The sequence below is a fragment of the Papaver somniferum genome, chromosome 1 (assembly GCF_003573695.1).
Source record: "Papaver somniferum cultivar HN1 chromosome 1, ASM357369v1, whole genome shotgun sequence".
Taxonomy (NCBI): domain Eukaryota; kingdom Viridiplantae; phylum Streptophyta; class Magnoliopsida; order Ranunculales; family Papaveraceae; genus Papaver; species Papaver somniferum.
Window position 1 is genome coordinate 229,749,882 of NC_039358.1, and position 16,467 is coordinate 229,766,348.

A 16,467-nucleotide genomic window follows, 5' to 3' on the forward strand; every position below is an offset into this window, starting at 1 on the left:
GGTCACAGTGCAGATTCGGTATTGCAGCACACTACTGGTACCATGAATTTGTCAGGTAAGTTTGCAAAACAAATGATAGATGGGGTAAAGGATGAGAAGTTTATTGAAACAAGATGCAACCTACAAGACACAACAAGAACTGGACCACTCCGACTTTTTAATCGGTAAAGAATTTGGTCCTGACAAGTTTCAAACTCAGATCACTGGTATCACGCAATGACTTTAACAGACAGATGACAACCAGGGACGGAGCTAGTGTAGTTCAGGGGTGGCCCCCGCCTCCCCTGTTTCTCTTAGGAATTTCTGTTATTTAGAAGAAAAACTTGTTAGTTAGCCTCCCTTGAATTTGTGTTTTGCCTAATTAGCCTCCCCTGAAAAATATTTCTGGCTCCGTCCCTGATGACAAAAAAGAGTAAAAAACAAAAACTATTTCATGGATAACACAATTCACTAGCTAGGAACCTATTAGGGGTATTAACAGCAATTGCCATCTGGTTCACAAACTTCACATCCTCCTAGGAGGAAGTCTAAATCATTCATGAGAAACTTTGAATACCTGTTTCCCGATGTTTTGGCCGGTAAAAAGACCAATTAACGCAGCAGGAGCACTCTCAAGACCTTCCACCATATGTTCAACATAAGTTAACTTTTCATCTTTGAAATACTGCTTCATCAGTTCCATGAACTCTGGGTAAAGGTGATAGTGATCTGAAACGTTCAATCCTTCCATCCGAACACGTTTCAGGACAAGCTGTGTTAAGTTGTGAACCCCTTCGGAATTCTCAAGATTGTACTGTGAAATCATTCCACACACAGTGATTCTACCATGGACAGCCATATTTTGGAGGACAGCCTCGAGCATCTTTCCACCCACATTTTCGAAGTAGATGTCGATTCCCTTGGGGAAATACCTAAAACAGAATAGACAAACATGCACACGGAATTTAGGAGTTGGAAAAACTGGCACTTGAATTTTGTTTGATCCGACATAAACTACGTGATCTGATGCTTTGCAATTTGTATAAACTAAAGTAGACGAATGACATTCTCATGGAGTGTTAGTATCAAAATATGGGTTATGTACCTAAACAGAGACATGAACTATGCAAAAGGAAGAAAATGGTTACAAGTTATCTGATTAATGGTACTATTAGAAATTCCCACAGAATAAATACGAATTCGGACCTTTTTAAAGTTGCAGTCAAGTCTGCCTCTTCTTTATAATTAAAAGCATCATCAAATCCAAACTTGTTCTTCAACAAATCAACCTGAAGTGAAGTCAAACAAGACAAACATAAGTAGATCAATCAGTTGGAAGCTTATTAAACATAAGTAGATCACTCAGTTTAAAGTTCTGTTGTCCTATGTACGGAGACAATTAGGTGCACGTATTCTCACCTTTTCTTTGGATCCAGCACTTCCAACAACATAACAACCCATCAACTGCGCAAATTGACCAACAAGCTGGCCAACGGCACCAGATGCAGCCGATACATATATGGATTCTCCTTTTTTAGGAGAAGCAAGCTTATTAAACCCAGCATAAGCAGTCAGACCGGGCATACCTAGGATGCAGCAATGTAACACAAAGACATCATCAAATTTGTAAGAAATCAACTGTTGAATTTCACAATTTCTTTAGGACAACAGAATTTAGTTACCAAAAACTTACCAAGGATTCCAGTATAATATGAAAGAGACACATCAGTGTAGTCGATTTTTATCAGGGACGCAGGATGAGGGTTATCGATGAGACTGTACTGCTCCCATCCAGAAAACCCCCACACATAATCACCTTTCTTGAAGTTCGGGTTCCCTGAATCTAGCACTTCGGAAACGGCAAACCCGGTGATTGGCTGCACATATTCAAATTGCCAGATAAATTTTAAGTTATTACATCGAGATTCGAGACGAAACAATCATACAATAGTTGTCTGATCCAGATAATGACATTGTTTTAAAGATCCAAAAACATTATCTTTTCATCAAAGGTATAAAGGAAATGTGCCATAAGAGTCCTACTAAACCAGGAGTAAAAGCAGGATTGCAACTATCAGTTTAAGTAAAACTAAGACCAAATAATCATACGATAGTTATTTGTTTAAGATCCAACTTCATACAGACCCATGTCACTGTAAACACCGATTTATACTATTTCGTCAAAGATGGGAAAGGAATTTCTACATTTTAGAATAACACTCCTTCAAAACATTTTTTAACTATTGCCAACATAAGAATCATTCTACTATTATTAATTGGATTCTAAAGTATGGGTTTTCAGTTTATCCCATTACTTGATGTCTCTTATCCACGTTGTCATCATACATCACCAAAATCACAAGATTTATTAAACATTTGAAGTAAGTACCAATATTCGATCATTATCTAAACCAAAAAAAGAAACAAAACTGCAAATTTCAAAGCATAAAACACCTTAAGAAACAAGTGTGGAATGAGTATCTTACCGAACCAGGAACAAATTCAGGAAGATAACTGTCAGATAATAACTGTCAGATATGGTCATTCTTGCTCTCATATAAGGATCACATCAGGGGCGGAACTACCTTGTGACTAGGGCTAGCTTAAGCCAGCCCTAACAAGAGAAAAAGTCATTTTTTTCAAAGCCTTTTTTAAGTTGGGCCACAATTGGTCTATGAGTTTTATTCTTAAGCAAGCCCTGAAAAAAGCTCCGGCCATCCCTATATCCAATGTCTAGTTCCGCCACTGGATCACATGATAAGTAAAGATTCTTTAACAGAATAGAATTGGATCCTTCTGGAACTTTCAATCTAATTGTTCCCGTTGTACTCAGTATCATATCTGTTTCTTTTGGAAACCCAGAAATGTAGTCTCTAAATATATTTGGTCTTTCATATGTACGGAAAATTCGTATACTTGTTTATTAATTATCTTTGATTATTGCTAAACAAAATTGGTGGCATGTGCAGTGACGTCAGTATAAAGAGGTGCTAGCATCAAATAGAAAAGAAACCTCACAGACCTTTTGTTAAATAGGTTGATTGCATATGGGAGATCAAGGTTCGGCGGCTGCTGACTATTTTGTCATAGCTTAGCTCCGAAACCTGCTATTGAAAAGTCTGACCACAAATTAGAACGGCGGCTGCGGCAGTTGGTATTGAAGACAAGATCAAGAATCATTACATACCAACAGTCGCAGAAGAACATGACACTTAAAATGAAAACACTGATACTTATATATTGTGATTGCTGGACAGAAACCCAAGTGATTTGATGCTTGCAATTTGAACTAGTAGTGCAAATAAATTGAGGGATTAATATGAAATAAATTGAGGGATTAATATGAAACTAGGGTTCAATAGTGTAGATTCAAACCTTTTAAAAGCTGCAGCCGATTCATGTTCTTCTTCATAGCCAAACTCATCATCCAGCAATTTTTATTCTCTGGGTTTCTGAATTTCATTGTAAAACTCCCAATTTTTGTGGAGTTTTCTTCTTGGGGTTTTGGCCGCTTGGGTGGGAGAAGGGAGTGGGCGAGTAAAACGAATGTGATAACGTGTCAATATATCAGCCTATCACGCATCTAGTAGGACAGAGACAAATTTACGGTTAGGTAAGGATGATGTCCCTGCCGTAATCAAGGAAATTACAGTTAGGTAACGATGAAGTCCCAACCGTATCTAAGGTAAGGAAAATTGGGAGAAACGCATTCCTAAAAGAAAACCATTTACGGTTGGGTAACAAAAAAAAAAATCAACCGCAGATTTATTTACGGCTTGGTTGTTATATTTCCAATCGTAAAAGTTTCTCTTTGTATTTGAGAATTTTACTCTACCAAAACACAGCTGCAAATGCTAATTTTTGTGAGTCTATCACATAAAGACTATATTTCAATTGATAAATTTCACCGAATAAAACCACAGGTCAGTTAAATTTTACACAAAATTGGTTAAAAAGACCAAAATCAATAATTCCTGGATGAAATAGACAGTTATATTTTGATACTGTTTAAATGGACAAAAATGTAAAAATAGGCAGGATGTAACCAGTTTCATCGTGCCCATTTTCAAATATTTTTTCTTATTTTTAATTTACACAAGATGTATCCAGTTTCATCTTTGCTATTTTTTAAATTTTAATTAGGATTAATATTCTTTTTTTTTGGCCATTTCACCCAAACTATTTTTTACTCGTCCATTTGAACCGTGATTTAAAAATATTTGGACAAATGACCCATTTTCGTGAATTTTATTAGCCATCAATTAAACTTTAACAGCTAAGATACAAGTTGTGGATTCTCTCGTATATAAGAAAATATACTTCTGATATTTTGATTGAGTGAACAAAATATTTCCTCTTCTTTGAATTACCCCTTCGTTTTCTTTCTCACAAATCAGGACGGAGGCAAGAATTTTGCTATGGGAAGGCAAGAATTTTGCTATGGGAAGGCAATAAGGTATAAAAAGGCTTGGGCTTCTTATTATTCATTAAAGTTGGGGAAAATTAGGCTTGGAAGCCAGCCCAGCAGGATAGGCAACTGCCCACCCTTGCCGTGGGCTGGCTCCACCACTGTCACAAATCACACTAGATACCTTTATAGATGGATGTTGGTGAAAACCTAAACTATAGTACTCGTAATCAAACAAGAACAATAGTAGAAAGATATGGAATAATTCTGGCTTTGTTAATTTTTACTTCATCATCATTTAGTTATTTGATCTAGATTCACCATACCCTGTAGTCTTATGTTATTGTAAAGAATAGTTTTCTAATTGATGCTTCACTATGAACTTTTGGTGTTTTGGTATGTTTGGTCAAAACTCCAACAATCTTATGATACAAAAACAAGCACAAATGTTGTTTAACAGAAAGAATAAGGAAGCCATTCCTTTGATCAGAAACAAAGGCCACCACTTAACAGATGGATGTATACCCAAAGTGTAGTAGGGATACTTCGAAAATCACCTTGGGGATTAATATGGTGATATATCCTTTACAGGAAGCATACCTGGTATTGAATAGTTTTTTTCTGAAATAGCTCATGGAGGGCTCTTAGGAAAAATGCTTCCCGGTACTGACCATAGAAGCAGTAACTTTACTAATTCTATCTATGAACAATAAACTTCTAATGTACGTAAGGGTTTTATGTCATTTTTGTTTCGATACTAACTTCATGTATCTTAGCCGTTGAGTTTAATCGACTGCTAAAAGAACTAATACAAATTTACTATGAAATAGTATCCTACATGTACACGCCACCTAATGTTGGGAGAAATAAGAGTAGAGATTCTGGCAGTCACAAATCATCTTCGAAGAACAAAAATATTTAACGTGGTTGATTAAAGAAAATTTCGTTTGGTAACAGAAGATTTTGGTCGGCTTCTTCAGGGAAATTCAAAAATAAATACTTGGTCCCGCATGAATAGGAAGTGGGTAAATCTCTATACTGGTTTATCCTTTGCTACAAAATCTCAACAAATCTGGACTTTCCCTATTTATATTTATATAAGACTAATCTAAATCTTAACAAATCTTTATTTATTTTCCCATGAACCATAAATTATAATGCATAAGATTTTTTACAGTTAATTTATTTAGAATAAAAAAGAAACCCACTATAAACCATGTAAAATTTTTCTAAAAAAAATTGTAGTTGAGATTTTTTTTACGGTTAGGTTTAATAAAAGACGAACCCAACCGTAAATTATTTACAGTAACAAACCCAATCGTAAGTGAATCTGCAACCATAATATTTATCATATTTTAACCAATTTAACCATACTATCCCATGATTTATGATTATAAAGATTTCAATTGAAGTTGAGAATAAGAGGAGGAACTAGATTTAGGTTTTGATTTTAGTTTTAAGTTTTTATTTTAAGTGGAGGATAACTTAGACATTTGCTATTGTATCAAGCCACCGCATAACCAATTTTTTAGTCACTATGAATCTATGTGAAGCCCCTCTATTGAAATATGAAGCCCCAATAATAGGTTTTTTTCTGAAAGCCAGCCTTCAATTATTTAAGGGCAAATTTATATGGGAATGGCCAAATAAAATTGTTTGGTATGCCACATGACTATGTCCTCATGTCCCAAGGTAATTGAAAGCTACGATTTCGGTTTGTGACAGTAGGCAAAGTGGATTTTTCACTATGGTAAAACAAAGTTGGTGGCTGATAATGAGACGCTCGGCTGAAAGTGGACCGTGCATGCGAAGATAAGTCGTTGGTGGTTTCACCTCAGCCGCTGGCGGGTTAACCAAGGCCGTCAACGATTACTTTTTCAATGATCACCGGAACAACTATTTTTTATCCCTAACATATACTATTTAATTTCATCCTTCAACATCACAACATTCTTTCATCCAATTAATTTTCTCTTAATTTCAATCACTTTCAATTTCAACCATGAATCCTGATTTTAGTTCTTTTGACAAAGATAGGGAAATGGATGAAACCTTGTATGAAGAAGAGCAGTAAATGTGTGTAAATATTTTGCATCAAATGGATGAAGACGCAACTGAGGATAGAAAGTGGAGAAATTTTATCTTGCAATTACATTTAGGAATGATACGAAAGCCTTTAGAGCCACTAGATGTTATGTATAGAAGATGGGCGTAGCGTGATCGACATTTTTACCACTACAAGATGATGCATGATTATATGTGTATTTGGATGAAGATTTTCTACGTTGATTTCGTATGGGCTGCAACTTGACTCAAAGGATTATTGTTGAGTTTTTTCAGATACAACCTTTATTGCACGACATGTACGAGGCTTTAGTCCTAAATAAAGGTTACCACAACCCTCCGGGTACCAGCGGATTCCACATATGAGTACATTTTTATGGACAAAACAACCGCATTTAGGTATCTCAAAATGTTTTGCGCAAAAAAAATCGAGCATTTTGGTCCAACTTTCTTAAGAAACCCTACTTAGATAGATGTCTATAGAATCATCGCTAAAAACACAACTAGGGGTTTTCCAGGAATGCAAGGTAGTCTTGATTGCATGAATTGGAGGTGGCGTTCGTGTCTAGTTGAATGGGCAGGTCAATATAAGGATCAATATCCAAAACCAATTGTAATATTGGAAGCTTCAGCTACTTATGATTCTTGGATTTGGCATTTTTTCTTTTGAACCCCGGTTCACAAAATAATATCAACGTTTTGCACATATATATAAATCATTATTGTTTGAAAGTCTTAAGCATGGACTAGACCCACATCATATTTTCACCGTCAACTGTCATGACCACATTCATGGGTATCATCTGGCAGATGTGATTTATCTAGAATGGTCAATTTTTGTTCAAGCCTATAGTCAGAACGGCTTTGGACCAACGACTTCGAAGGATATTAAGTATTTTAACAAACAACAAAGGATGTTGAACGTGCTTTTGCAATTTATAAAAGTAAGTGCGCCATCAAGAAATGACCAAGATTACATTAATTTGCATAATTCCGCATACCATGGTCATTGAGGAAATCAGACGTAACCCTACCTGGACTAGTTATCCACACGAAGATTTGAGGCCAAGGCTTGTATTATACCATGGTCGTCCTGTAAGAGGATATAGACTTACCACTCACAAATTTAGAACCGTGACCTTTATGGACAGCTACGGGAAGATCTAATTGCACACCTTTGGGCTAGAAGTGGAGCTACGCCCGGTCATCATAAGACAGCCATATACATATTTTTATACGTAAAGTTATTTTATTTTAATTATATTTTAAATAGTTTATATACTTTGAAATAAGATGTAATGTAGTGAGACTAATTACATTAAGTGATGAGTTAAAATACAATATATATTTACTTTTGCATAAATATTACGTTAAAAACTAAGTTAAACTAAACCATTACATTGAAGTAAGTTTAACCACTAAGTTTAGTTTTCAAGACGATATTCATCTTCATCTTCCTTTGAGACATCAACATCGTCATCCTCAAATTCCGCAGATTGTATGTATTGTCATTCATTCAGTTGTCGTTAAGTCCACCTTATCCACTTCCTGCTCCCACAACCTAAGTTGTCATGAATTCATTATTGAAGTGTTCATGAGAGTAGTTTGTTCTTGTTAAAGCCTCAGTGTCTCACGAAAGACGACTTTTTCGAAATTTCCCTAACAGTCTAACACCATGCTCCAATATGTTCATATGGTGTTCTAATTGATGCTTTATCTCCTTGTACTCATAATAGTTGAACTCGTTTGAACCTCCTTCTGCTGCTCTTTTGGTCGCGTCTCTCACTGCTTTTCCAGCTTTCTGATCCAATTCTCTTCTTCTTTTGACAATGGTATTAACATCTAGATTGGTAGTATGTTGTTCGTGACTACTCGGAGACCCAACATGTGGAGATGCATTTCCTTACGGTAAGGAAACAACTACATCATTATGAAAATCCTGCGAAATTGGCTCATATGGTGATTTTATTGGCATTTGATTACCCTCCAACATGTATGGATTAGACTTTTTAAGTTTCCTAAGAATGTTGAAACAACTTTCGTATTGGAAACCACCTTTGTGGGATTTTTGCCACTCTTCTCGGCATCTTTGTTCCATATCTGGTTCACCTTCACCGTTTTTTGTTTGCATCAGAATATTTGCATGATAAAAGCTACATATTCAGCAACGTCTTTTCTAATTGCATGAAAACGATGACAAAATCCTTCGGGATCACGAGAATTGATGTTACCGGTTCCTTCATGAAATTTTACAAAAATATTTTGAAAAAATGTAGCCCCTGTTGTTAGCAACCATTGACTTGATCTACTGTAAAGGACACATAAAACCTGCAAATATATTCATCTTCATCCATCGTAAACTTGACATCACGAACTCTAGTAGATTTTTGTTGTGATTTTTGTGAGAGGGTCACCATGATTGTTGAGATTTTATAAAGAATGTGTGATCGAAATGAAGGAAACCGAGAATTTATAGAGAACTCACAATGAGCCGTTAGATGGAACATATCAGATATGTTCATCAGTGAGAAAACTAGGCCGTGCGTATATCGTAGCACCGTCGGCGGTCTAAGTTTGGACGCGCGACTTAGATGAGGTCGTTGGCGGTTAGGGTTGAACTGTACGTCTTAGAAATACACGTCTCTTGTTGCACCACAATGGGTAAACCAATAAATTCTCCCATTTACCCATCCATTTTTATCTTTTGATCAGTCCATAGTGAAATCAAAATGCAACGATTTGCCCATCATGTAAGAATTTCCCTAGGAGACTTGTTTTAGAACAAAAGGTAATACTATTTATTTTTTATTGCCTAAGAGTAGGCATGTTAATAGATAACCATATATCCCCTTTCCCTCCGGCTTGGTATGTAAAATTATTAGAACTGATGTCAAATGTGAATACCTTATCGGCTAATAACCTTTGAACGAAAAGGATTTGTGATAGCATGTATTAGAACGGATAATATATTATACGTTTCAATAAGAAAAGGGTTATTTCGTAATTTTACTTATAACAATCAAGCAAGATGGCAAACTCATTTGATTGTGTACTATTTCTTTTGATGGTTTTTCGAAATTTATGAAGCTAAATCTTTTCTTTAGTTTGTTCTTTTTTAGGTCTAATTAGTGGAGGACTTGCTAAAATTTTAGATACTGTTTTTACTAACAACCATATGTGACATGTTGTAAGTTGATAACGAATTTGAATCATTCTATTTGATTTTTTGGTTAACAATCAATAAAACAACAGAACAGATAATTATATGATACTATATGATATTCGTTAGTATTAATGGAACGGAAATTGAAATTTTGATTTTAACATCATAGTTCCTTTACGGGACAAGTAAAATTTAATATCCTCGACAGATCATGTCTGAGTGTTGTAGTGGTTATCACGTTTGCTTTACACGCAAAAGGTCTCCGGTTCGAACCCGGGCTTGGACATTCATCTTTTTTTTTTTTTGTTCTCCTTATTTTTTTATCTGGTCACGCAACTTTTATTTTTGTTGTTGTTAATACTTACTTGGCTAATGCGGAAGATTTTAAATCATCGTGCAAATTTTGGATCTCGATTCACGGAACACTAGTTTGTCATGGTGGCTGACTGGTAGCTTTAGATTAATGATGCAGATTCATGAAGCATATTTTGGTTGCTGGAACTGATTTCTGGATCATAATTCATAACTGACTGCATCAATAAAACACGGATTTTCCACGACTGAATCAAAGTTCCTTAAATGAACGCTTACTTGATATTCCAATCTCATCATTTGATTAATTTTGGTAGTTATAAAACGAGAAATACAAAAATCTTACCAATCCAGGAGTAAATGGAGCAATATATATAACTATTGGTATTGGTCATTCAGCTGCCAATATAAGGATCACAAGATAAGTAAAGATTCTTGAATCTGATCCTTCTGGAACTTTCAATCTAATTGTTCCCGTTGACTGTGATTCTTATTACTTTCATCTGCCTTCTTCTTCATCAATCTCCTATTTTTCATTAAACAATACTGACAACTAATTATACAATCACTTGTTAAATATCTAATCCATTATCATTAAGTCTGTACTAGCTCCTAAAAGATTACATATGCCTCGTCTAGTAACGGCTGTACAAACTGAATCTCCAAAAAGAGACAAGTTGGACAACAGGCCACCAGTATCCCCGAATACATCAGCTAGCACTTTAGCTCTCCTTAATTTCGATATCATTACCAACTCTGTTCATGGTCAATTAATTATTTAGCCTCCATCGTACACTACACCCATTCCTTCTTTATCTTCGATGATATAGCATCTATGATTCAAGACAACTGCAACCACCATTAGACGTCCAGTTTTGGACGACTATAACCAGCACCAGTCAGGCCAATTAAGCATGCCTGCAACTATGTGACAAATTTGTTTAAGATCGGGGAATCGTTCAAAATCGAGCCAATTATACATTCAGATAAATTACGATTATGTTTAGTTTTTACCTGGTTTGGGGTTTTAATTTAACTTTAGCATTCGCTGCTTTCTTAGGAGGCATCTTTTGATAGAAAACTAAAAATTAGAAACAAAATAAAGAAGAAATGATCGAAGGTGGCGGTGGATTATGGAGATGGAGCAGTCGGTGGTGGAGAAAAAAAAAGTAATCTGTGATTTAGGTTTTTCTTTTTTATTTTATTTTAATTTTTTTGGATCATTTGTAAGACTTAAATATTTAGATACAAAATTCATCTAAAGGATTTACATCAGACAAGAAGCTTGTTGGGAGCCTAGTCACAAGCTGGGCTCCAACCCCTTTCCGTACTACCACACTTAACCTATGGAAGAGGAACTCTCCCATATGCACATTAGCATCATGGCTAGCCATGTAATTGCGAAGACGTTTAATGAAGTCCATGGTTTCGACCTCAAGCTCACCAAGAATAGTAAAAGCTAAGGCTTGAAAACCATAACCTTGGGAGGTGCACTTTTCTAGATACTTGGTATTCTTACGAATAACAGCATCCTTGATGGCCTGTCCCAACTCCAAATTGCGACTATTAACTCCAGCAAAGGGCAAGACAATAGTCACATCCAAGCAAACATCTCGACCATTATCCCAACTAAGTACCAGAATATCCGCTGGTCTCAGAGAAGTGTCATTATTAGCAAGGAGACCCAAATCCACCTCCTTACCTGCCAGTACCCCAGCTCGATAACACATGTCAACAATCGTATCACGCACCAAATCATGTCGAAACTTTAGTCCAACTTCATTCGCACAATGCACAACATGATTACCAAAAATGTCCATCTCTCTGTTGCAAAATGGACATGTGCTGGCCAACTCAAATAGGGGAATACCAAGTCTATAACAAAGTATCACACTAATCTTCAAGTTTTTCTACTGCATCAATAAGGTCCACAGTTTTAAGCACTCTTTTCACAACCAAATCGGCATTAAATTGGGCATCAAGACTAACTGGAGCTCCTAACAGCTTAACCCCTTTCTCTGGCCTGCTTATATCGAATGGGAACACACCTTCATAGACTGCTCTAGGATCCGGGGAGGGCCAGAATAATTCTGTCTTTTTAATGTTCAAAAACAACCCTCTAGCAACACCTTCCTCCTGTATAATCTGAAGTGCCTTCGCAACCATCATAGTGTCACCAATCACGGTACCATCATCCAGATACCAGGCCTGCAGTTCTAGATCACACAGTTTGGCGATGCTCAAGATTAAGAGGTGGAGAGTAAGAGAAAACAAAAGTGGCCCCAAAGGGTCACCTTGTTGCACTCCTTGTGCAGACGAAAGCATATGATCCATGTAATATAGGCGTGCCGGAGAAGAGTAGTAAAACTCAACCCATCGGGATATAAAGGGACATAGATTACGTACCTCTGCAATCATGGCCATCCCCCCCCTCCCGCATTCAGCTCCCACATCAAACTGGAAATCACCCAAGTAAGAATTCATCTCTTGGATAACATAGGAAGCAACACATTTAGAGACGAGTCTTCTCCAAATTGTCCCAACAACATTGGGGCGTAGACCACCGCCCGGCTTGATGAGTGGGGTGAGAGGAGCACTGGCTACAAATTCTCCCAAAATGGAAGGACAAGAGCCTGAAAGCCACAAGTTGACCACGTCAGTGATGGACACAAGTAGATCATCTGATAAAACTGCAGCAGGCCCGCTAAGCGCGTCCAAAAGATGTTGCGCACGGAATCCATCTCTTCCACAAGATGTCCCCCTAGGAAAACTCCTCAACCTACTCATTACAAGCTCAGTAGAAGCTATCATTGCGTCATGAGGGAGAGAAGATGGAATAGATGGCCGACCAACAGTGGGGTGTTTGCTTCGCAATTCATCTAAGGTATCATCGTTATTCGGTGCAACTCCACTCGAGGTAAGAGTACGAATTGCGGCAGCATACAACCCATTCTTGAGCTTACTCCTACATAATCTCAAGCCGGTGGCCTCCTTATCCTCTGGTTTGGCTTTCTTCTTTGTCTTGTCAAGAGCAGTCTTCCTTTCTTCATGTTGCACGAGTACTTCCTGAAGTAAAAAAACACACCCGTTGGGCTCAGACCATAACCTTAGTGCACGGTTAACCGATTTAACATGCATCTTCTTCCTTGTGCTAGCCGTATCTTCTTGACAGGACTCGGAAACATGGAGGGTGCAAATAGGAAACAACAAGAGTTGTAACCAAGTTGCTAATTCACCAGGCCTGGCAACTACTCCCTGCAAAATAGTTTTAAACGTACGTGCAAAGTGTAGTCTGCACTTTGATGGAATGCTCGGGATAGTAGGTATCTGAGCTAGAAACACAGTGTTCAATAACTCAAGACACAGCGTATGAGTGGGAACTTCAACCTCAGGTGTAGATGGAACAATGATACTAATAGGATCATCAATACAGTGGATAGAAACTGAAGAAGAAGCAGTCTCATGCGCGTCCAAATGTTCACATGTGAACCAAGAAGCTCTGAGAGGGTTCTGACTTCAAACTCAGCATGATACATCATCAAAATCGATAAATATGAAGCTCAATGTCGATTCGAACTTCAAAATTTGTATAATGGCATATAATCTATGAACCACGAAGCTCTGAGAGAGTTCTGACTTCAAAATTAGCATGATACATCATCGAAATTGATGAAAATGAAGCTCAGTGTCGATTCAAACTTCAAGTTCGGTATAACGACTTACAAACTATGAACCAAGAAGTTTCAAAGTGCACAAAAACGATGAATCCAACCATTTACTGGTAAGATTCCATGGAAATATTCTACGAAACCTTAAACACACACAAAACTTGGTAAGAACGATGAATCCATCCATTTACAGGTAAGATTCCTTCGGAATATTCTATGAAACCTTAAACAAAATATATTTTTGCATATTGTATGCATACCAGGCTCTGAGATCGAAACCTGGACGGGAGTGGACTACTATAAGTCAGAAACTTGGTAAGAACGACGAATCCATCCATTTACAGGTAAGATTCCTTCGGAATATTCTACGAAACATTAAACAAACCCTATTTCTGCATATTGTATGCATACCAGGCTCCGAGATCAAAACCTGGCCGTGAGTTGACTACTCTAAGTTAGAAACTTGGTAAGAACGACGAATCCATCCATTTACAGGTAAGATTCCTTCGGAATATTCTACGAAACCTTAAACAAACCCTATTTCTGCATATTGTATGCAAACCAGGATCCGAGATCGAAACCTGGCCGCGAGTTGACTAGTCTAAGTCAAAAACTTGGTAAGAACGAGGAATACATCCATTTACAGGTAAGATTCCTTCAGAATATTCAACGAAACCTTAAACAAACCCTATTTCTGCATATTGTATGCATACCAGGTTCCGAGATCGAAACCTGGCCGGGAGTTGACTACTACAAGTCAAAAACTTGGTAAGAACGATGAATCCATCCATTTACAGGTAAAATTCCTTCGGAATATTCTAAGAAACCTTAAACAAACCCTACTTCTGCATATTGTATGCATACCAGGATCCGAGATCGAAACCTGGCCGCGAGTTGACTACTCTAAATCAGAAACTTGGTAAGAACGATGAATCCATCCATTTACAGGTAAGATTCCTTTGTAATATTCTACGAAACCTTAAACAAACCCTATTTCTGCATATTGTATGCATACCAGGTTCCGAGATCAAAACATGGCCGTGAGTGGACTAGTATAAGTCAAAAACTTGGTAAGAACGACGAACCCATCCATTTACAGGTAAGATTCCTTCAGAATATTCTACGAAACCTTAAACAAACCCTATTTCTGCATATTGTATGCATAACAGGCTCCCAGATAGATCCTGGCCATGAGTGAACTACTATAAGTCAAAAGTTTGGTAAGAACGACGAATCCATCCATTTACAGATAAGATTCATTCAGAATATTCTACGAAACCTTAAAAATTTGTAAAGATGAACCTTTTACATGTAAGATTCCATCAGAATATTCTCTGAAACCTTAAAAAACCCTCTTTTGGATATTTCTACCCAATCTCAAAAAGCCTAAATTTCTAGAATTTAGTGGGGGGTGTTAGAGAAAATAGTTTTTAGCATAAGTGAGAAAAATTTAGTAGAACCGGAGACCAAAATAATTTTTAGCAGAAGTGAGAAAAATTTAGCAGAAATGAGAATCCCCCAAACCTCATTTTTTCCCACATTCTATATTTTAACTTCAACAACACTTATAAGTGTTGTTATACGTTTCTATTAAAAAAAAAAAAACCTAAACTTGTGAACTGTAAGGATGGTTGATGAGCTAGACATCCATGCATTAGGTTCATGTTCGAATCTCCCCTCTAACGTATTTTTCATTATCATATTTTTGTGTTCTTCAACAACACTTGTGAGAATTGTGATAGGCTAAGTCACTACACTTATGAAACAAAGTTGTTATACCTAAATGTCGTCACAACTGTTTTGCTAAAGGAGTTGTCGTTTGTTTTCTTAGCGCAACCCCTTGTTCCTAAGGGTTGGTAGTGATGATATACAACAACTCTTCCTTTGAAACCAGTTGTAAAACATAGGACTTTCTACGATGTATAGCGAAGTGTTGTAAATCTCCAGTTGTAGATGTATATTTTTCCCGTAGTGACACTTCTTCCCCAGGGCGTAAATGTGCATACAGCGAGTACAAAGCCAACTCTCCAGCTGTTGCTGTGTAAGCTCCCAAGCATGGTAAACGTCATTGCATCTGTGTAACCTCTCACGACATCTGTCGATTCCTCCATCCCTTTTGTAATGAAGGTTTTTTAAATGGTTGAACAAATACACCTTCAAAAGACCTTTCCCACCAACGTCATTTTTGCACCCATCCAACCCCTTAAAAGGACATTGAAACAAATAACCCTGCCACCAGAAACAACGTCTCTACGGCAAGCACCGGGGTAGCAGTCACAGCAAGTGAAGAAGATTTCAAAGCAGCGTTAGTTCTAGGCATCATAAAACCCTAAAAAACTCTTAAAAACCTAGGAGAAAGCAACACCAATAATGTAATGGCGGAACAGACAAGAGTGGTATCGAAATGCTCAGCTGACGGAGGAGAAGAGAATGAGGGTAATGAGACGAGAAGAAGAGATCAAAGGGAGATCGCATTCTGTCGCCTGGAAAACCCCTCCGTAAAAAAACGGCTAAAAACTAATATAGTAGTTTTTATCGAGTTGTTGTTGGATGATCTTACTGTTGGGTGTATATAAAAAATCAAAAGTTGGATTTAAGATTTAGGAGAATTCAAATGGATAATACATATAATTAGGGATAGGAATTAATGTGGATGGAAAATAGGAAAAACCTTAATAAAAGGAAGATTCGTACCAGATTGGAATCAAATATTATGATGGTTTCGTCGTGTGGACACTCATTATAGGAGTATCTACCAGAGAAGCACTGATGCTAGCCCCGAGGCTTTAATAATTAAGAGACTATAATAATTAACTATGTATCTGGCACAAATGAAAAACACCTCATATACATGTACGGAAAACTCATAAGAG

At 37.1% G+C, this 16,467-nt stretch overlaps 1 protein-coding gene and 1 non-coding gene across 2 annotated transcripts; one reads left to right on the forward strand and one right to left on the reverse strand.

Annotated features, from left to right (window-relative positions):
* Positions 1-80: 80 nt before the first annotated feature.
* On the reverse strand, positions 81-11,746 carry LOC113271782 (2-alkenal reductase (NADP(+)-dependent)-like). Its single transcript, XM_026521700.1, has 8 exons — positions 11,198-11,746; positions 10,941-10,993; positions 2,466-2,493; positions 1,673-1,856; positions 1,399-1,565; positions 1,186-1,268; positions 557-911; positions 81-396 (listed from the first exon to the last, which is right to left on the reverse strand). Exons 1-8 carry the CDS (start codon positions 11,744-11,746, stop codon positions 358-360), a joined length of 1,458 nt encoding a protein of 485 aa, XP_026377485.1. The 3' UTR covers positions 81-357.
* Positions 9,828-9,900, forward strand: TRNAV-UAC. The gene has a single exon. It is a non-coding gene; the product is annotated as a tRNA-Val (tRNA).
* Positions 11,747-16,467: the final 4,721 nt, after the last annotated feature.

Coding starts and splice junctions, on each gene's coding strand:
- LOC113271782 (XM_026521700.1), bottom strand. CDS start 11,746: ATGGACATTTTTGGTAATCATGTTGTGCATTGTGCGAATGAAGTTGGA. Junction 1,269..1,398: donor GTGCTGGATCCAAAGAAAAG/GTGAGAATACGT, acceptor ACTTCACTTCAG/GTTGATTTGTTGAAGAACAA. Junction 912..1,185: donor TTGACTGCAACTTTAAAAAG/GTCCGAATTCGT, acceptor ATTCTGTTTTAG/GTATTTCCCCAAGGGAATCG.